At 34.4% G+C, this 27,809-nt stretch overlaps 1 protein-coding gene across 1 annotated transcript; it reads left to right on the top strand.

The window, feature by feature from the left end:
- Nucleotides 1-1,245: 1,245 nt before the first annotated feature.
- LOC143046886 (D(5)-like dopamine receptor) lies at nt 1,246-24,990 on the top strand. The gene is made up of 4 exons (XM_076219943.1): nt 1,246-1,261; nt 1,992-2,049; nt 22,998-23,057; nt 24,288-24,990. Exons 1-4 carry the CDS (start codon nt 1,246-1,248, stop codon nt 24,916-24,918), a joined length of 765 nt encoding a protein of 254 aa, XP_076076058.1. The 3' UTR covers nt 24,919-24,990.
- The last annotated feature ends 2,819 nt before the right edge of the window (nt 24,991-27,809 follow it).

The raw sequence follows: 27,809 nt of genomic DNA on the forward strand, positions 1-27,809 counted from the left end.
CTCATTAATTTCTGCAATGAAATAAAAAGGAAGAGCATCATGCTCCTTTTGCATTAAAGAATCCAAACCCTTGTGACAACTGTTTGAAACGACCTGTTCCAAGCAAAATTCCTGTCCATATACAACTTGCTATGTTTAAGAGTGAGTTCAAATTTCCAGCCCTGAACTGACACTGAACAGTAAGATAAACATCAAGTAATCTATTAAGATATTATGGCTGGGGATATTGCCCTTTATTGATAGACATAGATATTGCCCTTCGCTGATAACTAAGGATATCGCCGTCCGTTGATAAATGAGGACATTTTCCTTCATTGATTACTGAAGATATTACCCTTCGCTGCTAGCTGGGGATATTGTCCATCGTTGATAACTGAAGATATTGTCCATCGCTGATAACTTAGGATATTGTCCATCGTTGATAACTGTAGATATTGCCCATCGCTGCTAGCTGAGAAATATTGTCCATCGTTAATAACCAAGTATATCCCCTTTCTTTTTTCTTCTTTTTCTTGTACATCATTTTCAACATCATCTAGTCTGGAGAAAAAAAAACATCAACTATAAAATATTCTACGTACCATTGTCATTCCAATAACGTCTACATATTTGCTTTTGTATAAAATTTACAGCGTTTCACTGATTTTGAGATTATATCAATAATCTGGAAGCTTACGTGAATTTCCCAGATGTCCTCTGTAATTACACCAGAGAATAGTCATCTCGCCCCTTCAATGCAATTTACTTTGTACTATAAACGGCTACTCAATGTTCTATGTCGTGACATCCAGTAACGGGTAATATTCTATATAATTAATCTAATTTCTTCTATTAAGTGATTTTACACAAGCAATAAATTTCTAATAAGTACCCTTAAGGCTTTATGAAGACCAAACCATTTTATAGATGCTTAATACTTGACAACAATATGTGGACCAATGATACTCCATTCCAATCAAATATACAATTATTGTTAAGACATAACTCGCATTCGATTACATTTACCAATTTCTTGTATAGCTAAATTTTGGATTTGTGAAATTCACTTTTATAGAGATAATAAACTTGGAGTGTTTATAAACACAATTATTCTATAAACGTGAGACAGAAGTAACGGAAGGGAAATTCAAACTTATGAGTGGATGATAATACGGACAACGCCATGGCCATAAACTAAAAAAGACTAAAGCATAGAAAAGGAAAGACTTGGCAACATGAAATCAACCTTAATCGGGGTTTGATCTCATGTGCTCCGAAAATGGTAAGTAGATCATGCTCTTCATGTTGTCTTACTATAAAGTATGATCTATCAAGTGATTTTGTTATTACACAATAGTGGATTGATAATTGACCCATATATAATTATATATAGAAAACATTAAAACATCACCACAATTGTAAACCATAGGTAAGCGGTGAGATGAGGAACAGCAATCAAAGCTTTTTGTGTGTTCAAGTTTTGCTGTGCATATATACTGATTTTACGTCGCGGATGGATACCTCAATTCCTTTGTTTTTCTATTTGATTCATCTCGTTTTTGTGTAATTAAAAACTAAATCACATAGTTTAGAAATGAGCAACTATAAAAAAAAATGAATACATATACAAATCCTATGTAATTCTGATGTACTTGTTTTTTCATTTGTCCATTTTTTCATTATTTTATATCAATTTTAATTGTATCACTGTCAGATTTAAACTAGCCATTATTTTATACCGAAGCGTCAAAAATAACTAGGGTCATTAAACTCCTTGTAAATTATATTGCTGTTAGTTGATACATAGTAAATATTAATTTATAATTAACAAGAGGAAATTGATACAATGACAGCAATATTATTGATTTAATTATAAAACCACGTGCTTTATTCGGCGTTATATAATAAAAATACAAGTTTAAATGAAAAACCTTTTATGATAAAACAATATGACGAAAAGCGTTACAAAATGAATGAAAGTTGTATATAAAAATGTGATATTTTATTTGTAGGACTGAATGAGACATGTTTAAAGAATGGAAACCTTCAACTTTCAGGATATAACACAAAGTAAGTTTTTAAAAAGTAGATTAGATACTTACTCGGCAATAAATTTCTAGCCCCATATATCCCATATGATAGAACTAAAATAGGATTTTTTATTTTGTTGTTAATAATGTATAAAAAAATATATGCAATTATGATAATTTAAAATTATTACCTACATTACTTTCATAAATTTTCCTGAATGGGTACTTCAGGGGGAAATCGTTTCTGTCATATTTTATACTATGTGTTACGACATGTATTTTTCCTTGTGAAAATATGGTGTTGTCAATAACCATAACTTTGTTTCTTTCTTTCCCTCTAGAACTGCACCTTCTATATTGGAAGATCTTTGTTTTCCTCTGACTCTAGAACTACATAGTCCTATTTTGTAAAATCTATTCATTCCCTATAGAATTGCATCGTCTTATATTAAAAGTTACTGTGAAACTATAGTTAAACAAAGGCAACCGTAGTACACAGCTATTCATACAGTTGCTTTAAGGGCATACGATATAGTTTTGATCCGGTATTTAAATTTTGATGAAATTTGTATGTAGGCTATTTTTTACCTGATTAAAATCAAATATGTAATATAAAATATACATTCATGTCCTTCATGTGCTAATTTGTGAGTAAATTGGGGTTCAAATTTCAGATATTTTTCAAAAATACTGATTTATAGAAGTATTTTTCCTTTCGATAGAAATACATAGAAACGTCGCACGCTACTGGTGTTACTTTGGTAAAATCACGGACAAGACACATTCATCTTATTAATTTTTAAACATAAAAAATGATATCATAAAGTGTTGTATATCATTTTAAAGCTTTTAAACTCTTCTTTCAGATTATTGCAGTTTTGTATATGTAACAGACCATTTTCATTAATTAAAACTCAATAAAACCTTTATTTTGCAATATGATTTCCTTGTCCCGCGTTACACTTTTAGTTTTGTGAAATTCTGAATACCGTAAAAAAACATAAATTTTATTACCAAACGATATAAAAGTTTGTCTAGAACAAGCAATAATTCATAATTGGGCGATGACGTAATGTCGATTTTTTTCTCTCGAAAAGACAAAAATATAGAAAAAAGGGATCAAAATGATACAAATTATGTGTCCCATGCACGAAAGGTTGCCGCAATTTTTGTTAAATTGTCACAAAAAAGGGATTTCCAGAGCAATCCCCATGTCGAAAGTAAATAATTCTTATACTAGTATTTTGTACAAAGATCACACTTTCGCCTCATGCAATAATCAGGAAATTTAAAAATAAATTCTTATTATTCGAGTTGAATAGCAATGTCCGACATTTTGTCCCCTTCAAACCAAATTAAACGTAGCGTTACGTTTTCTGTTTTTTCATGATGTTTATTTAATACAGTGCCATTCGCTACATAAAAAAAATTATAATGGATAAAAGTACAAAAAAATATCTCTATTTTGATATTAAATTCCAATGAATTAAATCTAATATACGAGATATCAGACAAAACGAAAATGTCCGATACAATGTCCCCACATACGATTTTAACGTTATTTAACAAAATATACTTCTAACGTTCCGTCTAATTGTCATTCTTGCGGTTTTCACAGACAATTTGGAATACGGCTATTTTATTTTGTTGCTTAAGAAGAAAACTTTAAAATTAATGTTTTATGTTAAAGCTCTACCGACTCATAGAGAAGGGGTTGGGAGAGATTTTCTCGCGGAACTGAAGTGTTTTCCGGACTATAATAGTCGGATCCGCTATAATACAAATTAATAGAAAAAAACAGCAATAATAATTGTTCCCGCTAATTCCCTTGCATATATTTGTGCAGAACTGACATGCTAGATATGCCATAGTCCTTTCGGCTTGACATTCTGGAGTGCAAAGATGAGTGCATTTGCAGTGCATAGTTTATCCATAAAAAAAGTAATCGATTGCCTTTATAATTAAAATGTATATAAAACAAATGGTTTCAATTCAAGTTACTTTTTTATTTTTTATTTGTTAATAAAACTAAAGCTTAACATCTTTTATCTAAGAAAAAACAGTTAATCCTTTCTTAGGAAAAGAAAATCAATCCTTTAAAATTAATTGAAAAAAGTCATCTGAACAACATGCATTCCAACGTTTATATTTTGGCTTACGTCTTTGAGTGTGTAACGTTAGGTGACACCAGTATCGTGCGACGTTTCTTAACTTTTTTGTTTTGAAAGATAAACACGATCTGTTTTTAGTTAAATTATTTGTAATTTATTTGTTATGTAAATAATGCATAAAGTTGTACATTTTATTTTTACAAATAACTAAAATTAATCAAATGATCATGAATGTAGAAAAAACGCGTCATTTTTTACTGTATATTAATCAAATTTAAAAAAATAGCGGTAAAATCGAAATAAAAAAATCGCTTAAATTTTACTATTATTTAGTTTATGTACAGCTTATTCGAAAACAACAATAAAAAATATAGGTAACCTTTGAGTTAAAAAAGATATTTCAATTCTAATGCCAAAAAAAAAAATGGCATTTTTGCACCAAAGGGAGATAATTTGGAGCTTTTTCAATGATAACAACATTTTAAAAGTCACCTGGGGCCAACACGAATTGATTTTTTGGAATGATTTTTATACCATATGATAAAGTAACAACTATTAAAGGTAATAAATACAATTTGTAATGAAAAATTAATGTTTAATCTTTTTTTCTGAAAATCTTATACCAGCGAGCCTCCTTAAACTAAACATTGTTAAATTTAGTAACAAAGAAAAATTTAATTCATAGCATAGAAATGGCTGTTAACTTCAGTACTAAAGTAAAACTTGCTATAATCAGTAACAGAGCAAAAGTTTATAAACTCAGAACAAAGATAAAGTTGTTTTTATTACAAAGCAAACTTTATTCAATATTCATTAATGATTGTTAACTTCAGTAACAAATTGAACTATGCTTAATTTATTTTAAAATATTTCGATATCAATATTTTGCATGGATTATACACTTAATACATCATGTAGTAGTACTAAAACGTTTTTAGTGTCTGATATATAAAACCAAATGTAAGATACAGTAGGTTGTTTGTGTTGGCGAGCAAATGAAAACAATTATAATGGAGCACATATTGACGACTAAGGTCGATAAAAGAATTTCAAATCCTAGGAATTACATCTATAATGTGAAAGAGATCAGTACAAAGTTGCATTGAACTTAAAATAAAGTGTGGATATCTTATCTTACTTTAAAGATGAATACATTTCATAATGTCTTAAGTTCATTGCATCTCAGCATTGCATTGTTGTCCAATAAATTTAACATATTGTTATGATATTGTAATTATGTTATATAAATGATATTGTAATTAGTGTATTTATTTATGTTGGCCTGATTTGTGTTGTGTGGCCTGATAGTTGTTTACAGAATAATCTTAGAACTGTGCAGTTTAGAAATCACTGGAACAATTACAGAATGATTGGAACTTTCCAGAATGATCCTAATAAAAGATGCGTTATATAAACTTCTACATTTTACTAGAAACTTCTGTTGTAATTTTCTAGGATGTTCCATTATAGACTGTTCTAGAATCTTCCATGACAACTATATATATATATACAGATACTAAAGTTAAGGACTCACTCTTACTCTTGGACTTTTGGACTTAGACATAGACATCGATAGACATTAGTATTCACCGCATTTGGATTGACACTTTAATTCTACAAACAACATCATACTGGATTGTGACCGTAGTAGTGAACGTAATATTCAGATTGGATTCCGAAAGATATCCGGATACAGACAAAGATAAAAGATTGGACTCATATTTTGACAGTTAAGTTGACAGTAATATTTGTGTATTAAATACTTCTTATAAACTTTTGTATAATAAATATTGTTAAATTTTATTATTGATTTGTGTCTTTTGTTGGCTACAATTTAAAGGCGATTTCTGGCCGTAACAGAAATTGGGGGCTCGTCCAGGATACTGAAAATATCTTATTCAAAATTTGTTTAGTAATTTTTATTATAACTAGCCAACAAAATTCTACAAAATTGCATTTGATGCCGGTAAATTTTTGAAATCGCCAGACCTGGAGGGGTTTGATAATTAAGAAAAGAAGATGAACTTAAATTAAAACAACATGAATTTAAATTAAAACAAGCAGAACTGGAAATGAAGGAAAGGTTGGAAATAGAGAGAAAATAAAAAGAAGATGAATTTAAATTAAAAGAACTGGAAATGAAGGAGAGGGAGAAAATAAAAGAAGATGAATTAAAATTAAAAGAACTTGAAATGAGAGAAAGGCTAGAGATGGAAAAACTGAAAATTGAAATGGTCAAAGAAGAAAGAAACTCTAAAGTCCAGTCGAAATCAGATTATTTTGATGCAGCAAAAAATATACGTTTAGTTCCCAGATTTTGTGAAAAGACAGTCGATAAATATTTTCCACAGTTTGAGAAAATTGCTCGTAATTTGAATTGACCAAAGCCGTATTGGACTACAATGCTACAAAGTGTTTTTGAGGGTAAGGCCGCTGAAATATACTCCGCACTTCCATCAGAAAAAAGTTCCGATTATGACACGGTGAAACAGGAAGTTTTGAAAGCTTATGAGCTAGTACCAGAAGCATATAGACAGAAATTTAGATCTTATAAAAAGTTTGATTCGCAAACCTATGTGGAATTTGCTCGGGAAAAAGAAGATCTATTTGATAAATGGCTTACTTCAAAGAAAACAGATAACAATTTTGATAACCTAAGACAATTGATGTTATTAGAAGAGTTCAAACAATGTGTTCATTTAGACTTAAAAACACATTTAGACGACAAAACTGTTGGGACAATACATGATGCAGCTGTTATTTCAGATAATTATAACCTTTCACATAAAAGAAGTTTCAAGGGTCAAAATGTTAATACTTCAAGTGGAAATTACAAAAATCAAAGCCCTGAGCGTACTGATAGTAAGCCTGTTGCACAGAATAAGAGTCAGTCCAGTTATAATATGTCTAGTCCAAAATTTGATACCTTTGAGAAGAAATCACTGATTTGTGCTTATTGTAAGAAAAATGGTCACCTGATGGCTGATTGTTTTAGATTCCAAAAGAAGAATGAACGAGATAATAAGCCGAAGTCCAGTGCTTGTACGACACCTTATATTACCAGTACGTTGGAATGTCCTGCGAGTCAGGCTTTTAAGTCCAGATTTTTGTGATTACATGGAGGAATATAAACCCTTTATGTCTGATGGGTTTATTTCTATTGTTGATGATACCACTCTTCAGCCTATTAAGATTTTACGGGACACTGGAGCTTCTCAGTCTTTATTGTTAGAAGATGTGTTGCCTTTGTCCGAGAAGACTTCTGTTGGTGCCTCCGTTTTGTTACAAGGTGTAGAGTTGGGTTGTATAGATGTTCCTCTTCATCGTATTTATCTGAAGTCAGATTTGATAACTGGACCAGTTATTGTGGGTGTTCGTCCTAATCTCCCTGTTGAGGGTGTTACATTATTGCTAGGAAATGATCTAGCTAGGAACAAAGTGGTTGCTGAACCAATTGTTACCAGTGAACCAGTGGTGGATGTTAAATCACCTGAAGATGATGCTGAATTGTATCCAGTTTGTGTTGTTACTAGGGCGATGGCTAGAAAACAACAAGATGATAATTTGCAAGAAGACCAGTTTGATTACATGGACCTTTCTGACACTTTCCTAGCTGACATTGAAGGTCCTGATAGCCCAGAAAAGGCCATAAGATCACCTAGTGTTAACAAGAATGTTATTATGCCATGGCCAGACGTAAACAGCCATTCATTAGACCGAAAGAACAACATAAAGACCCTGAGGTTCTCCAGCTCAACCAGCAGGCGCAACCACAGGAGGAAGCAGACAAAGTGGCCGAATGCTATTACCATCAGGACGGCATTTTAATGAGGAAGTGGAGGCCTCCTGATGCTACCCCAGAGGAGGAATGGAGAGTGGTATACCAAGTGGTGGTGCCTAAAGTTTATAGGCAAGAAATTATTGGTCTTGCCCATGACACCCCCTTGGCTGGACACTTAGGTATAAGGAAGACTTGCCTTAAGATCTTGCAGCATTTCTACTGGTCAAGACTTAGAAATGATGTTGCAGAATATTGCAAATCATGTCATATATGCTAGGTTGTTGGTAAGCCTAACCAGAAAATACCACCAGCACCACTTCTGCCTATTCCAGCCTTTGACGAACCTTACAGCAGAGTTCTAATTGACTGCGTTGGACCTTTACCGAAGACCAAAACTGGAAATGCGTATTTATTGACGATCATGTGTACATCTACTCGCTTTCCTGAGGCTATTCCGCTAAGAAATATCAAGACACCTACTATTGTCAAAGCTCTTATCAAATTTTTCACGTTAGTAGGACTTCCTAAGTCTATACAGTCCGACCAGGGATCAAATTTCATGTCAGGTTTATTTCAGCAAGTCGTGTACCAGTTAGGGATTGCTCAGTATAGATCAAGTGCGTACCATCCAGAATCTCAAGGTGACTTAGAACGTTTTCATCAAACATTGAAGAACATGATGAGAACTTTTTGTCTTCAATTTGACAGAGACTGGGATGATGGAGTTCACTTTCTACTTTTTGCAGTCCGAGAGGCTGTTCAAGAATCCCTTGGATTTAGTCCCTTTGAGTTGGTATTTGGCCATACTGTAAGGGGACCGTTAAAATTGATTAAGGAAAAGTGGCTTACTTCACATACTGACTTGAATCTTTTAGACTATGTATCTAAATTTAAAGAAAAATTGTACACTGCTTGTCAAATTGCTCAGAAAAACTTAAAAAATGTACAGAACAAGATGAAAATATGGTATGATAAAGACGCCAGGGACAGAGTTTTTGAGCCTGGTGATAGGGTACTTGTATTTTTGCCAGTCCCTGGACATCCTTTACAGGCTAAATATTGTGGTCCTTATACAATAGAGAGTAAAATCAATGATCTGAATTATATTGTAAAAACTCCAGGTCGGCGTAAACAAAACAGAGTGTGTCATATTAATATGTTAAAACCATATTTTGAGCGTACTAATGAATGTGAGAGTAAACCAGTTGCCACTTTAGGCATGGTTAAATTTGAGAACAATCATGACAAACCAGATGTAATTGAACCACTTTTAAGTTCTAAAACTATGGAAGAGACAGTTAGATTGAAAAATTCAGAAATTTTGTCAAATTTAGACTCAAAACTTGCACATCTGTCTTTTGATCGTAGAGAAGAAATAAAAACTTTGGTATTTTCTTTTAAAAATCTTTTTCCAGATGTGCCAAACAAAACCACTGCTGTTTGTCATGATGTTGATATAGGAGATGCTTCTCCAATTAGGCTCAATGCACTCACACTTGAAGCTATGAGAAAAGAAATTAAATATATGCTTGACAATGATATTATTGAGCCGAGTAACAGTGAATGGAGCTCTCCTTGTCTCCTTGTACCAAAACCAGATAAAACCTTTCGCTTCGTGAATGATTTCAGAAAAGTAAATTCAGTCTCAAAATCTGATTCCTATCCGATTCCAAGGATAGACGATTGTATTGACAACATTGGTCAAGCAAAATTTGTGAGCAAATTTGATTTGTTGAAAGGTTATTGGCAAGTTCCATTGACACAGAGAGCTCGTGAAATATCAGCTTTTGTTATACCAGATGGCTTATTTCAATATACTGTAATGCCATTTGGCATGAAAAGTGCACCATCTACATTTCAAAGAATGATCAATAATGTTATAAAAGATTTAAACTGTTGTTATGCTTATATTGATGATCTAATTGTATGTAGTGATAGCTGGGAACAGCATTTAACACATTTGTATGATACTTTTGATAGATTGTCACAATCAAATTTGACTGTTAATCTTGGTAAAAGTGAATTTTGTCAGGCCACTGTTGATTATTTAGGGCATACAGTTGGCCAAGGTCAAGTGAAACCTATTATGGCTAAAGTGGAAGCCATTTCCAAATTTCCTCCTCCTACAAATAGAAAACAACTTATGAGATATTTAGGCATGATTGGATTTTACAGAAAATTTTGTTCAAATTTTGCTACTGTGGTTCAACCACTGACTCATCTTTTACGAAAAGATTCTAAATTTATCTGGAGTGAAAATTGTCAAAACGCTTTTGAAAATAGCAAATCACTTTTAATTAATAGTCCAGCACGATTACTCCAGACTTTAAAAAACAATTTAAACTTGCCGTTGATGCAAGCGATGTAGGAATTGGAGCTGTTTTATATCAAGAGACAGATGATAATGTTGAGAAACCTATATCATATTTTTCCAAGAAATTAGATAAACATCAGAAAAATTATTCAACTATTGAAAAAGAGTGTTTTGCAATGTTGTCAGCACTTCAACATTTTGATGTATATTTGAATCCCACTGTATATCCTATTCTTGTTTGTACTGATCACAATCCTCTCACTTTCATACATAAAATGAGAAACAAGAATCAGAGGTTGACTAGGTGGAGTTTATTGTTACAGGAATATGATGTAATTATAAAACATATCAAGGGTAAAGATAATGTAATAGCTGATGCTTTATCTAGAGCTTATTAAAACACTTTGTATATACTATGTATTTTTATTCATATTATTCATGATAAGTTTTTGTTACACTAAAACTTCTTTTAAGAAGGGAGGTGTTATGATATTGTAATTATGTTATATAAATGATATTGTAATTAGTGTATTTATTTATGTTGGCCTGATTTGTGTTGTGTGGCCTGATAGTTGTTTACAGAATAATCTTAGAACTGTGCAGTTTAGAAATCACTGGAACAATTACAGAATGATTGGAACTTTCCAGAATGATCCTAATAAAAGATGCGTTATATAAACTTCTGCATTTTACTAGAAACTTCTGTTGTAATTTTCTAGGATGTTCCATTATAGACTATTCTAGAATCTTCCATGACAACTATATATATACAGACACTAAAGTTAAGGACTCACTCTTACTCTTGGACTTTTGGACTTAGACATAGACATCGATAGACATTAGTATTCACCGCATACAGACAAAGATAAAAGATTGGACTCATATTTTGACAGTTAAGTTGACAGTAATATTTGTGTATTAAATACTTCTTATAAACTTTTGTATAATAAATATTGTTAAATTTTATTATTGATTTGTGTCTTTTGTTGGCTACAATTTAAAGGCGATTTCTGGCCGTAACAATATGTTCTTGAAAACATATCATTAGCTCGTAGTGCATGGGAGACGTTTAACAAAATACCGAATTACAATATAAGTCCATAGAAACTAACAATAGCTCGAAGTGCATGGGAGACGTTTAACAAAATACCCAATTACAATACAAGTCCATAGAAACTGTCAATAGCTCGTAGTGCATGGGAGACGTTTAACAAAATACCGAATTACAATATAAGTCCACAGAAACTGTCAATAGCTCGTAGTGCATGGGAGACGTTTAACAAAATACCGAATTACAATATAAGTCCATAGAAACTGTCAATAGCTCGTAGTGCATGGGAGACGTTTAACAAAATACCGAATTACAATATAAGTCCATAGAAACTAACAATAGCTCGTAGTGCATGGGAGACGTTTAACAAAATACCGAATTACAATATAAGTCCATAGAAACCGACAATAGCTCGTAGTGACAAAATCAAACGTTATATACCACAAAGTAAAATCCCAACTCAGAGGAAAATCATTTCGGAAAGTCCATAATCACATGGCAAAATCCAACGGTATCTACGAACGTAACGAGTGAAAACAACTGTCATATTCATAGCTTGGTATAGACATTTTTCGAAGATATTGTTGGGTTCTATACTAGTTTTATATCTAGCCAAACATCACAATGGTATGATTTTTTTCTCTTCAATCCGTAGTATTGACAGATACACTAGATTAATATTACAATAGTTGAGATCCACCAGTCAAAACTGTAAACTTACAGCACGTCTTACTATACAATTTATGCAAACTTAATAATAAATCTATTAAAGACGCAAACAAAATGTTTGTTATAGTAGATTGATATCAGGAGCGCCAAAAGTCAAAACGCTAAATATTGCGGTATGCATATTCACCGAGTCACATCACGTACGTATTACCAAAAGTTTTTTTTTGTATTTAGAAAAGATTACTTGCATCTGCTCATTTTTGATCGATGTACATTTATTGATAGAAGTATGTTCTGGTAATTAATCCTGAAGACATACGATTATAACTGAAACTAGTGCGTCAAAAACGTCGAATAAAATACTTTGTTTTGTTATTACTAATGAAATATTACTTAATAAATAAATCATTAATATATATATATATAGTTTCAATTTAAACAAGTCTAAATTGAAAACAACGTTCAAACCTATGATTGCGTTGGATAAAAACCGCAATTTGTATACGTGTGCATGAAAAACAAAATTTTGTTGTAGAGGGGTCTAAATACAGCACAAACAATATTTTCCAAAAGACCAAAAAAGTGATAAAGTATATTTTAACAAAACGCAATTAACTAACACAGTAACAGGTGGATCAACTAATGTTCTTAAACCCTGTTGAATGGCATTGACGGTTGCCAAATACATTAATCATGAGATGTAACAAAGTGGATCTTTATATTAATATATTATCAAATAGAGTCTGAAAACAATAAACTTGCGGCACAGATGGTAAACCACAAACATGACATGCCAGCATTTGTACACCATATCCAGATTTTTACAAGTAATGTCTCTTCAGTGATGTTAGGGATCCAAACAATATTTGGAAGGTCATACAATTTACCTCAATTTAGGATAGCCAATTTGACATACATTCAAAGAAATCAATTTAGCGGTATGTGATATCTAATGGAATTTATATGAATTAATAGTTATGATTTCAAAATATACAAAGGACAGGCAACACGAAGCATCAATATATGTCTAAAACATATTATCTTGTCGGTAGTGAAGGGTCATTATCATGTAGAATCATTATACAATCCATTAAGACAACAAAGATGCCACAAAATCAAGATTCTTTAGCCAGATGTCACCATTCAATCCATTGATTGTTTAATGAATTAAAATAAGATAGGTCAAGATATCAATATCGCCCAGTGAATACGAAATTCCCGAGCTTTCTTTCCCTTTTGCAAATTCTTTAACAGAGGGTAGATGCTGACAAGGAAGCTATTGAAACATGGGTTCCAAGTACATAAATCTATTAGAAAGTTTTCTCGTTTAAATTCTTGTATCGCGCGATACACAGTCTTCTGATCATATCTCACTAATTCACTAGTCCCTACATAGTATGTGGCGAAAACTCTTTGATCACAGTCTGTACAGTCATAGTGTGTAGTTTAAAAATTTCCGTTAACTTGTCCATACACAACCAGTGGTGAATAGTTCTCCAATAACTTGTCCATACACATTGAGTGGTGAATAGTTCTCCAATAACTTGTCCACAATCAGTGGTGAATAGTTCTCCAATAACTTGTCCATACACAATCAGTGGTGAATAGTTCTCCGATAACTTGTCCATACACATTCAGTGGTGAATAGTTCTTTGATAACTTGTCCATACACATTCAGTGGTGAATAGTTCTCCAATAACTTGTCCATACACAATCAGTGGTGAATAGTTATCCAATAACTTGTACATACACAATCAGTGGTGAATAGTTCTCCAAAAAAAAATGTCCATACACATTCTGTGGTGAATAGTTATCCAATAATTTGACCATACACATTCAGTGGTGAATAGTTCTCCAATAACTTGTCCACACACAATCAGTGGTGAATAGTTCTCCAATAACTTGTCCATATACAATCAGTGGTGAATAGTTCTCCAATAACTTGTCCATACACAATCAGTGGTGAATAGTTCTCCAATAACATATCCATACACATTCAGCGCTGTATACCTGTGTTTCATACTCAAAATGTGCGAATGAGGTGCATAATTCTTCTATCCTCGTTCGAACACAGTATGTGGGGGAAATTTTCGTATCACTGGTCAAAAGTCACGTGTAAACAAAACATCTCTGTGTAGTGATATCTGACACCCTTCTATGATAAACAAGTGACTGAGCTTAACCATTTGTGTTAATTTAGAAAGAAGGGGAACACAGAATAAATGTGTAAAAACTATGGAGCTATTAAATGGTTCAAAGTATCAAATTTTCAAAGAACTTATTGTGTTAAAAATGATATTTTTTACCACGAGGAGCCACATCACAAAAAGGATACTCGGGATTTGCTAATTTACGGAAAAGCAATCGCATTTCGTACCCTGAAAATTTAACCACATATGTAAAAATATCTCAGCTTCGAAACGAGCCTTCATACATATCCAAGTTAAAGATATGGACTGACCAACAGAAGAAAAACGTTACCATTACCGACTTACTTATCCTAGTCTATAACCAGTACTGAACTCCGAGGAAAATTCCGGGTCATTAGGAAAGTCCCTAATCAAATGACAAAACACATCAAACGAATGGACAACAGCTGTCATATTCCTGAATTGGTACAGGCATTTTCAAATGTAGAAAATGGTGGATTGAACCTGGTTTTATAGCGCTAAACATCTCAGTTGTATGATAGTCGAACAAACCCTTTCTATGTTTTTTTTTCACTGTGGTGGCCCTCTCTGGTCCATACACAATATTCTCCTATCACAACCCTTACCAAAACCATCATCTCTAAATCCTTACCCTAACCCAAACCCTAACCTTATTTGAAAAAACCCACTCCAACCACTGGTCCACACACAGTATGATCCCATCTCTGGTCCTATCAAAGAATGTGGTAAAAACTCTCCCATCACTCGTTTATACACTGTATGCTCTTATCACTAGTCCAATCACAGTATGTGGTGAAAACGCTCCCATCACTCGTTTATACACTGTATGCTATTATCACTAGTCCTATCACAGTATGTGGTGAAAACTCTCCCATCACTCGTTTATACACTGTATGCTCTAATCACTAGTCCTATCACAAAATGTGGTGAAACTCTCCCATCACTCGTTTATACACTGTATGCTCTTATCACTAGTCCTATCACAGTATGTGGTGAAAACTCTCCAATCAGTCGTTTATACACTGTATGCTACCATCACTGGTCCTATCACAGTATGTGGTGAAAACTCTCCCATCAGTCGTTCATACACTGTATGATGCCATCACTGTTCCTATCACAGTATGTTGTTAAAACTCTCCCATCACTCGTTTATACACTGTATGCCCCCAAAACAGGTCCTATCACAGTCTGTTGTGTATAACTCTCCCATCGCTTGTTTATACACTGTATGATCCCATCACTGTCCTATCACAGTATGTGGTGAAAACTCTCCCTTCAGTCGTTTATACACTGTATGCTCCTAACACTGGTCCTATCACAGTCTGTGGTGTATAACTCTCCCATCACTGGCCCATACACAGTATGCTCTTATCACTAGTTCTATCACAGTCTATGTTGAATAGTCTTCTATCACTGGTCCTATCACAGTATGTGGTGAAAACTTTCCTGCCACTGGTCAATACACAGTATGATTTTAACACTGGTCCTATCACAATATGTGGTGAAAACTCTCCAATCACTGGTCAATACATAGTATGCTCCTATCACTGGTCCATTCACAGTATGTTGAGAAAAATTTATCACAGTCTGTGGTGTATAACTCTCCCATCACTCGTTTATATACTGTGTGCTTTTATCACTAGTCCTATCACAGTATGTGGTGAAAACTCTCCCAACAGTTGTTCATACACTGTATGCTCCCATCACTGGTCCTTTCACAGTATGTAGTGAAAACTCTCCCATCAGTCGGTCATACACTGTATGCTCTCATCACTGGTCCTATCACAGTCCGTGGTGAAAACTCTCCCATCAGTCGTTCATACACTGTATGCTCCCATCACTGGTCCTTTCACAGTCCGTGTTGAAAGCTCTCCCATCAGTTGTTCTACGCTGTATGCTCTTATCATTGGTCCTATCACAGTATGTGGTGAAAAATTTTCCATCACTGGTCAATACACAGTATGATCTTAACTCTGGTCCTCTCACAGTATGCGATGCAAACTCTCCCATCACCGGTCAATACATATGCTCCTATCACTAGTTGTATCGCAGTCTGTGTTGAAAAGTCCTCTATCACTGGTCCTATCACAGTCTGTGTTGAACACTCTCCCATCATTGATGTATACACAATCTGTGGTGAAATCTCTCATAACACTGGTCCTATTACAAAAGTGTTTTATAATGTGACGTAATTTTTGTGCCTTTTCACCACTTCGTATTTGACGTCATTTTTATGACTTTTTGTGTTGAGGCCTGGACTAAGTCGGGTGTGTCTATTTTCTGTATTTTTTGGTCTTTTTATTATGTATTCGGGTTTTGTTTTCTGTAATTAGTTAAGACTTCAGTTTTGTCATGTATACCTTTTATATTCATTTGATAAAATTAATGGTTTGCAATAGCATAAATTGTTCTAAATTATAAGGATGTTCTTATCACAAGCAGAAAACCCTAGCCGTATTTGGAACCTTTTTCAACTTTTGATCCTCAGTGCTGTACAACTTTGTACTTTTTTTTGACTTTCGAACTTTTATATCTGGGCGTCACTTGTGTGCTATATTTAACATTGCCATTAAAGTGCGAGGTTTGGCATGCAACAAAACCAGGTTCAACCCACCATTGTTTTCTTTAAAAATGTCCTGTACCAAGTCAGGAAAATGGCTATTGTTATATCATAGTTCGTTTCCGTTGTGTCGTTTGTTTTCTCTTATACTTTAGTGTGAATACACATTAATATAAGAAGTGTCATGGTACTTTTCTATCCCAAATTCATGTATTTGGTTTTGATGTTATATTTGTTATTGTTCCTTTGGAATTTCAACCAAAGATGAAGTACTGGATCTTCCATCACTGTATTGGATACCTAAACTACATAAGTGTCCTTACAAACAACGGTATATTGCTGGGTCTTCAAAGTGCTCCACGAAACCTCTTTCTAAATTATTAACATCTATTTTATCAGCAATCAAAGACGGGCTTCAAAGTTATTGTGAAACTGCCTATTCTAGAGGGGGCGTGAATCAGATGTGGATACTTAAAAATTCCAAAGATCTTTTAGAGTACATACAATCTAACTCTCTTTCATCTTGTAACAGTATTAAAACATTTGACTTTTCTACTCTTTACACCAGTATTCCACATTCCAAACTAAGAGACAAATTAAAAGAGTTGGTATTGCTTTGCTTCATAAAAAAGAATGGCCAACGTAGATACAAGTATCTTGTCTTAGGGAGGGATAAATCCTACTTGAATGTATCTTCCTCATGCAAAGAACTGATTCCTTTCACGGGTTTGGCTATACTTTTTGGAACTTTTGGATTATAGCTCTTCATCTTTATATAAGCTTTGGATTTTACATATTTTGGCCACGAGCATCACTGAAGAGACATGTATTGTCGAAATGCGCATCTGGTGCAGAAAAATTGGTACCGTTAATGTTATTACTACCACTGGGTCGATGCCTCTGCTGGTGGACTGTTAGTCCCCGAGGGTATCACCAGCCCAGTAGCCAGTACTCCGGTACTGGCATGAAAATACAGATTTTTTGTGTTATTAAATTTGCTGTTACAAAATATTAAAAATTATTATAAATTAAGGAATGTATCTCCCTCATGCAAAGCTCTGATTCCTTTCACGGGTTTGGCTATACTTTTTGGAACTTTTGGATTATAGCTCTTCATCTTTTATATAAGTTTTGGATTTTACATATTTTGGCCACGAGCATCACTGAAGAGACATGTATTGTCGAAATGCGCATCTGGTGCAGAAAAATTGGTACCGTTAATGTTATTGTAAAGCATCACTCTGATTCAAACAAAATATTCTCTGAAACTGATATTATCAAGATGCTTGATTTCTTGATTGACAACATATTTGTCACGTTCGGAGGACGTGTTTTTCAACAAACTGTCGGCATTCCAATGGGAACAAACTGTGCCCCTCTACTTGCCGACTTGTTTCTTTATTATTATAAGGCTGACTTCATGCAGGAACTTCTTAGAAAGAAAGATAAGAAGTTAGCAATATCCTTCAACTCTACTTTCCGCTATATAGATGATGTTCTTTCACTAAATAATTCAAAATTTGGTGACTATGTGGAACGCATCTATCCCATCGAGCTAGGGATAAAGGATACTACAGATACAGTTAAGTCGGCCTCATATCTTGACTTTCATCTAGAAATTGACAATGAGGGTCGGTTGAAAACAAAACTTTACGACAAAAGAGATGATTTCAGCTTTCCAATTGTGAACTTTCCATTTCTAAGTAGCAACATTCCAGCAGCACCTGCATATGGGATATATATCTCCCAATTGATACGATATTCCCGTGCTTGCATTTCATATCATGATTTTCTTGATAGAGGGTTGCTGCTCACAAGGAAGCTATTAAACCAAGAGTTCCAAATGGTGAAGTTGAAATCATCCCTTCGTAAAATTTTACGGACGCCATCACGAGTTGGTTGACCGTTATGGAATAACCGTTTCACAAATGATATCGGATATGTTCCTTACGTCGTAACTACAATCCACTTCCCTTTCATGAATGTGACCTACCGAATTAGACTTTACCGGATTTGTTATCACATAAGCAACACGACGGGTGCCACATGTGGAGCAGGATCTGCTTACCCTTCCGGAGCACCTGAGATAACCCCTAGTTTTTTGGTGGGGTTCGTGTTGTTTATTCTTTAGTTTTCTATGTTGTGTCATGTGTGCTGTTGTTTGTTTGTCTTTTTTCATTTTTAGCCATGGCGTTATCAGTTTGTTTTAGATTTATGAGTTTGACTGTCCCTTTGTTATCTTTCGTCCCTCTTTTATTCTCTTCGGATTTTGTCTAATGGTTAGTCCGTTTCTGTGTGTGTTACATTTTAATGTTGTGTCGTTGTTCTCCTCTTTGTGTTTAATGCGTTTCCCTCAGTTTTGGTTTGTTACCCCGATTTTGTTTTTTGTCCATAGATTTACGAGTTTTGAACAACCGTATACTACTGTTGCCTTTATTTATCCCTGGTCCTATCTTATTTTGTTGAGAAAACTCGCATATCACAGTCTGTGGTTGAAACTATTCAATTGCATGAACTTACGAAGATCAAACAGGAAACTGGCTCGGACGTCGCCCAGTATAAAAAGGTCCGAAACAGACGTCACCATGGACACGGTGTCGTCTGATATGGCAGGTGTCCCCTCATCACCAGACATGACAAATATCTCAAACACGACTCATTCAGATCATCGTCCTAGTGACAATAGCAATATTACACATATACAGCCATGTTCAGTTCTCCTTAAAGACATTTTGGTTTTTGATGACACAGTACAACACTGTCGCATTTCAAATTGTGAGACCAAAGGCTGCAAAACATGTGCTATTTTAATTACAGATGCTGAATTCATTAGCAATTTGACCAAGAAGTCATATTTTACCAGAAGTTACGATGATCTGAATTGTAAATCGATAAATGTCGTCTACGGATTAGAGAGCAACCTTTGCGGATTGGTATACGTCGGTGAAACGAAAGGAAGGCTAAAAAAACGTATGTGCGGTCATAGATCAGACATTAACCTCAATGCTAACGACATTCTATACCAGCATTTCAATCAGCCCGATCATTCCATCGTTTCTATGACAGTTCGCATTATCGAAAAGATATACCATAGCTCTAACAATCATAATCTTTCAACGACTCTCCGTAGACAAAAAGAAGACTACTGGATTAGACAATTGGGAACTGCAACACCGTATGGCTGCAATGACAAAATTGATGGTATAGGTATTCTATCTAGTCCTTCGTGTAACTCGGTGAATGGGATGAATATTTTCAACTCGACTCCTCGACGTAGACGCAGTCATGGTCATCGTCATTATACATCACTTTCTCTGCATGATGTCTCTATTAATGACTTGCTGCCATTCATACAAAAGCCGTTAGGTATTCATCACATTCGCACGAAACTTTATTCATTACCCCTTTCAAAACTTCATTCTCTGTTCAATTTATGTTTGGAATCCACTGTTACAAACTCTCATTCAAACCAACACAAACTTCAAGCTATAATTTCGGATATTGCAAGTCACAGACTTTTCAAGCCAGTTCGCATTGGAAAAGATGAAAAAGAGAAAAGATCTTTTCTAAATCTTTCCTTTGCCAACAAAAGTCTCGATGGCGTCAACCTAGGCAATATCCTTCATCATAAATTAGTTCAATCGAAAATACCTCCTTATTTCAAAGACCAGTCTGTACCAATAATTTCTTATACCTATACTAAACCTATTGCAACTAAAATTTTCAATTACAAATGCGTTTTGCAGAATCTCGATATTGACGACTTCAAGTCTAAACCTCCTGATTGCACTTGTGCTAGTTCCCAATTCATATATAATCCTGCTGGCCACGTTATTACCGGTGACCTTAACATTGTTAATAACACTTCTCTACGAAATGTGTTATCGAAAGGTCCGAAATATCGTGAGCCTAAATCCATCAATTGGAAATACAACTTTAAAATTTTGATGGACTCAATCGAGGATTATGCCAGGCAATGGGCTAAACGTGAAAAGGAAGACGTAGACACTCTATCCGAATGGATTAAGGCAGTGAGGTCGTTAATACAAATCAGAATCAAGAAACTGAATGGGTCCATCAATGCCCATGCTACGTCAATCTTTAAAGACCCAAATGTTGCTAAACACTTATCCGACCTCCATGATAAATATGTTGTTGTCCCCGCAGACAAAGCCCCAAATAACATCGTTTTTGTCTGTAAAAGTCACTACATTAATTGCTTGATAAACGAATTAGGTATAGACAATTCACTTGGAAACTCAACATATACCCTCACGACACTTACCAAAGAGGAAATCCTGGATAATCATAGGTCTGTTCTTTGTTCCTTTGGTATTTCAACCAAAGATGAAGAACTGGATCTTCCATCTCTGTATTGGATACCTAAACTACATAAGTGTCCTTACAAACAACGGTATATTGCTGGGTCTTCAAAGTGCTCCACGAAACCTCTTTCTAAATTATTAACATCTATTTTATCAGCAATCAAAGACGGGCTTCAAAGTTATTGTGAAACTGCCTATTCTAGAGGTGGCGTGAATCAGATGTGGATACTTAAAAATTCCAAAGATCTTTTAGAGTACATACAATCTAACTCTCTTTCATCTTGTAACAGTATTAAAACATTTGACTTTTCTACTCTTTACACAAGTATTCCACATTCCAAACTAAAAGACAAATTGAAAGAGTTAGTATTACTTTGCTTCATAAAAAAGAATGGCCAACGTAGATACAAGTATCTTGTCTTAGGGAGGGATAAATCATACTTTGTAAAGAATCACTCTGATTCAAACAAAATATTCTCTGAAACCGATATTATCAAAATGCTTGATTTCTTGATTGACAACATATTTGTCACGTTCGGAGGACGTGTTTTTCAACAAACTGTCGGCATCCCAATGGGAACAAACTGTGCCCCTCTACTTGCCGACTTGTTTCTTTATTATTATGAGGCTGACTTCATGCAGGAACTTCTAAGGAAGAAAGATAAGAAGTTAGCAATATCCTTTAACTCTACTTTCCGCTATATAGATGACGTTCTTTCACTAAACAATTCAAAATTTGGTGACTATGTGGACCGCATCTATCCCATCGAATTGGAGATAAAGGATACTACAGATACAGTTAAGTCGGCTTCATATCTTGACTTACATCTAGAAATTGACAATGAGGGTCGGTTGAAAACAAAACTTTACGACAAAAGAGATGGTTTCAGCTTTCCAATTGTGAACTTTCCATTTCTAAGTAGCAACATTCCAGCAGCACCTACATACGGGGTATCTATCTCCCAATTGATACGATATTCCCGTGCTTGCATTTCCTATCATGATTTTCTTGATAGAGGGTTACTGCTCACAAGGAAGCTATTAAACCAAGAGTTCCAAATGGTGAAGTTGAAATCATCCCTTCGTAAATTTTACGGACGCCATCACGAGTTGGTTGACCGTTATGGAATAACCGTTTCACAAATGATATCGGATATGTTCCTTACGTCGTAACTACAATCCCCTTCCCTTTCATGAATGTGACCTACCGAATTAGACTATTTACCGGATTTGTAATCACATAAGCAACACGACGGGTGCCACATGTGGAGCAGGATCTGCTTACCCTTCCGGAGCACCTGAGATAACCCCTAGTTTTTTGGTGGGGTTCGTGTTGTTTATTCTTTAGTTTTCTATGTTGTGTCATGTGTACTATTGTTTGTTTGTCTTTTTCATTTTTAGCCATGGCGTTGTCAGTTTGTTTTAGATTTATGAGTTTGACTGTCCCTTTGGTATCTTTCGTCCCTCTTCTCTTCCATGACTGGTGCATACATAGTATGTGGTGAAATCTCTCCTATCACTGGTCCTATTACAGTCTGTGTTGAAAAATGTTCTATCACTGTTCCTATTTCACTTTGTTGAGAAAATTCTCATATCACAGTCTGTAGTGTATGATTCTCCCATCACTGGTCCATACAAAAAGTATGCTCCTATCATTGGTCCTCTCACAGTCTATAGTGAGAACTCTTCTTACACGGATCCATACACAGTCTGTTGAGAAAACTCTCATATCACAGTCTGTTGAGAAAACTCTCATACCATATAGTCTGTTGAGAAAACTCTCATATCACAGTCTGTGGTGTATGATTCTCCCATCACTGGTCCATACACAGTATGCTCCTATCACTGGTCCTCTCACAGTCTGTAGTGAATACTCTCCTTACGCGGATCTATACACAGTCTGTGATTTACAACTATATTATCCTGGTCCATACACAGTCTGTGATAAAAAACCTCTAAAATATCTGTTTCATTTGCACTATGTGGTGAAAACTTTTCTATCACAGTGTTTGGTGTATAGCATTCCTATCATTAGTCAATACACAGTCTGTGGTGAAAACTCTCCTATCACAGGTCCATTCACAGTACATGTATGTATTGAATAACTCTCTTAGCATGGGCCTGGTCCACACAGAGTCTGTGGTGAGCAATTCTCATGGCAATGGCCTACACACAGTTTAGGATGATAATTTTCAGACAAATTTGTAAATGCCTAACCCTGACACACGGTATATTACTAGTAAAAGAGTAAAACATTTAATCAAAGCTGAACAAGTGATGAGATGAGTTTCACCATATGTAGTGGTAAAACCAGAACGCCAAATCATTTATTTGTAACTAAATCAAGACAAATGTTTACATATCCTGTCATCCAAACATTTTATTTGAAATACAAAACAATGTCCTTTTTGGTGCTAGTGGAAATTTTGTGATAATGCAGTAGAATTTAGTTTTATATCTTAAAACTCAATAAATAAATTTAATAATCATAATGGATAAATCAGTTCTGCCTTTCAATACTGTCAAATGGTCAGTTTGTTAAATAATATAAAATGCTTGAATCTTACATGCATTTAATAAAAAAAAAAAAAAATCAGGCTTTATCAAAATGCCTACATTTAGAAAATGCTTGTAACATATATATTTTTTCATACAAAAAGTTAATATTCACACATTTTCTTTTTATCAATTTAGATAAAGTAAATCAGATTGTGAGAAGACTTCACACAAAGGACAACATAGCATTGGTTGCAATATCAGAGGCAAGATACAAGGTGGTATATTGCAACAATATCATCCCTCGAGTAAACATTGGATAAACACTCTAGACAGAATACTATCGAATATGAAGTGGCATGAGAAATCCTTTCAAAGCAGCACTACACTAGGAACAGTCTGAGATCAGGGACAAGGTTATCATGGTTATATAACATTGCTTACCAAGCCGCTTCTTTCCACGATTAGTGTACTATGAATAATTCATCTTCGAACCTTGACACGACATTTTCTTCTATTTTGATTTCTTTTATGATTTTACAACAATTGATATTTGTTGTTGCCTTTATTGGAAATAGTCTGGTTATATGGATATTTTTTACAAGACTGAAACTTAAATCGAGCACGAATAGATTTATAGTCAGTCTTGCATTGGCTGACATGCTGACGGGAATAGTTACGGGTGTCCAGATATTCTACTTTGTGTACCCGGTTATGAACGACAATATGGTGACATGTTTCCTCCGATATTTATCGATTAATTACACGACGCAGGTTTCTCAAATGACTGTTATGTTTACAACTTTTGACAGATACGTCGCCATCTGCCATCCACATCACTATGCTAGTGTAATGACGAGAAATGTAGCCATTATTTTGTCTTTGTTACCATGGGTACTATCCTTAGCATCAGTAAGTTCACCATTGTTAGGGTGGCATATTTGGGAACGAGGATGTCGATGTGAATATTTGATAATATTTGAAAGAGGATACTATCTGACGTCATCAGTTATAACGTACTCCTTCAGCATACTAACGTTTATAATGTACATTTTTATACTAAAAACAGCATGGCGATATTACTCCAGAGTCAAACCAGTAGGTGGCGACACTAGCTGTAATCATAGTACACATAAGTCCAAAACAATGGAACGTGATGTACGGAATGCCAAGGTAACGGGAGTTGTAACCCTAGCATTTTCAGTTTGTTGGTTGCCATTTATGACATTCCCTTTTCAGAAAGGAATCGGTATAGACCAAATTTCAGGTCTAACGGTTATGAACTGGCTTGTTTTCTTAGGAATGTTTAACAGCATTGTTAATCCATTTATTTATGCATGGAAGCGACGGGACTTTAGTAAAGAATGTAAAAGGACATTTGGATGCTTCAAAAATCAGGAGGATATGTCTCAAACATCTGTAGAGTTTTAACTAGGACTCTATTTAAATGTGTATTATGCTTTTACTAGACTTTTTTTCTAAATATTGAAAAATAGAAATAAATTGAGTAGACTTAAACAATGAAAATTAGTATGTCATATAAGACAAGATAGATGTATATGAATAAACTTCTTTGCATTATTTGAGTATCAACTGTTTTAATGTCTCTTTTTATTTTGACATTAATTCAAAAGGATCGTTTTGGCATTGTATTGAGTACATAATACTCGTTAATTGCTAGTTTTATATTGTAATTGTACGTTAGAGATCACAGCCTTTTTGGACGATTAATTTAGGCAACAGTAGTATACCCCTGTTCAGAAATCATAAGTTGATTAAGGTAGATTCACTGTATACCATCATCATCTCAATACCAGTACACAATCGGTCTAGTTCTTTGCTTAAAGCTGCAAATGTAGAGATAGATTCGAAATGTATGTGTAAGACTGTTGTGTTGTATAAAACAATATTCGACGTATTGTATAATCCGAAATGTTTAAACCAAAACCAAATATTTGTGAATTTTTTTTTTCATTCAAATTTGCAATCTAAGAGGGGATAACTATTATTGTAATGATTGGAGTGAAAGAGAAATTTTTATATTTTACTTGTAGCATGACAACAAGTTCGGTACCACCATTTTTTATTTTTCTTTCCTTAAAGCTTATCATAAAACCTATCTTTTCATATTTTGTTTTAAATCTTTATCTCATAGATTCCCCTTTTATGCCTAAAAATTGTGTTTTTCATGACCAATCTATGCAAATTTGGGCAAATTTGTAGCTTGAAAAAAAGTACGATGACCCATACTCTCTTTTATATGTTAGAAAAACATTGTAAAATCGTCATTTAGGCAAAGTATGAAAAAAATTCAAATCGAGGAAACATATACCGCGGATCCACAATAAACGTGGGTTACATACTAAAGCCGAGGGAATCATAACAACAACAAGAGGAACAAAAGAATCACAGAACTGCAACCAACACATTAAGAACAATAAAACACATTAACTACAACTACAACTAAACCTTCTTATTCGTAATCCTTTCAATGGTGTATGGTGAACACAATTATTAGCATTTGATTTCACCAGTAAAAACATGAAGTCAGTTACTTTTCAAAACAATTTATGCAATGAAGCAATCAATGATAAAATCAAATATAACAAGAATACTATATATACTAGTAGTAGCGGATATACTCGCCAAATACCGGTACTGGACTTTTATCTATCATTTTTATTTCTACGGGTCATAAATAAACTCATCTGGTTCAACCCACCATTTTTTTTCTTAAATGTACTGTACCAAGTCAGGAAAATGACAGTTGTTATCTTACAGTTCGTTTCTGTGTGTGTTGCATTGTTGTTTTTTGTTCACTTTAGTGTTTCTGTTGTTTTCCTCTCAGTATAGTTGACGTGTTTCCCTCAGTTTTAGTTTGTAATCCGGATTAGTTTTGATGTCAAACCACCAATTACTCCCTCCAATTTAGAACATATGTAAAAGTAGCCCTACTCTGACAGAAAATAGTGCTTTTGATGTCCTTGTTTACTTAAACTAACCAAAAAAGCAGAAATGAAACTTTTGGTGAAAGAGAAATATATCTAGACCATTTTGAGCCAAAATTTACTTGTCTATGCGTTTGCATTAAAAATTGAGTATTAATGCGCTCCATAGTATACTAATTTAAGATTTCCAGAAAACCAGGGCTTATTTTTGAAGTACCTCTGTTCGAAGGTCAGTTATTTTTTTAGAAGGCTTTAAAGGTATGGTGAAAATTGGCATGTAAAAAGCTGATACATGTACAATTCAGGGTAGTTAAACTTAAGGTAAAATATTTAGAAAGCTGTGAAAATTGCCAAATTTGGTTGATCAGATAAGGAATTTTAATTGGTGGTCTGACACCTTTTCTCTCAATCGATTAATGACTTTCGAACAGCGGAATACTACTGTTGTCTTTATTCATCATACATACTGGTATGTAACCCGCTGCTTTGTTATGCAACTGGTCTAAGTCAGAAACCTTTTGTTCAATGATTTTCGTTTGTTGATGTGCAAGGCCGTAACTACCCTTGAGGCAAGTGAGGCAATTGCCTCACTAAAATTTCGACACTAGCTATTTTTTTTTACACATATATATAAATATAATAGTCAGTTGTTGTTCTGTCTCAACCTTAATTTCTATAACTTGTCATCATTCCTTTTAAATTATTCTTCCTGGATATAACTCAGCATCTCAACGAGTGATGTTTCTCGATTACATTAACCTAGTAACGATAATCATCATGGATCTTTAGTTAAAAACAGGCTCTTGCAGAAAAAGGAAAAGCGACACTGAAGGTAAATAAGGAATAATTCTAGTAAACTGGGTTTTTTTGTGAACAGAGTCTGAGTATTGCATATAACTTCATTAGGATAAGTAGACTGACAAATCAAGTCACAGGCGGATTTAGGAGGGGGCAGGGGACCCGCCCCCCTTTTTAAGAAAAATTTTGGTTGGTTATAAAGGGAATCACTGAAGCGTGACCGAATCAGCCCCCCCCCCCCTTTAGGCAGTCAGTGGGCCCCTTCTAGATTTCTAGATCCGCCACTGCAAGTACTGGTCTTCGGAAGGTTGCAGTCCTGTCTGCGTATTCATTTCATGAACTTTAATCTTTCTCTTTACAGATAGATAAAAAAATATATATGAAACATGAATGCATGCATGGATGAGCTTTTATCCATGTTTCTTTAACCTTAAAAATTGAAAGAATATTCCATATTCCAATTTGATAGTATTGAGGAATGGTAGAACCTTAAACACAGGATTTTGTTTTTACTTATTCGGGACTACGGAATTTCGTTTCTTTATATTCGGGGTTTCGAAATCGGACACCCCCAAC

This window comes from Mytilus galloprovincialis, chromosome 9 (assembly GCF_965363235.1).
Source record: "Mytilus galloprovincialis chromosome 9, xbMytGall1.hap1.1, whole genome shotgun sequence".
NCBI classification, from domain to species: domain Eukaryota; kingdom Metazoa; phylum Mollusca; class Bivalvia; order Mytilida; family Mytilidae; genus Mytilus; species Mytilus galloprovincialis.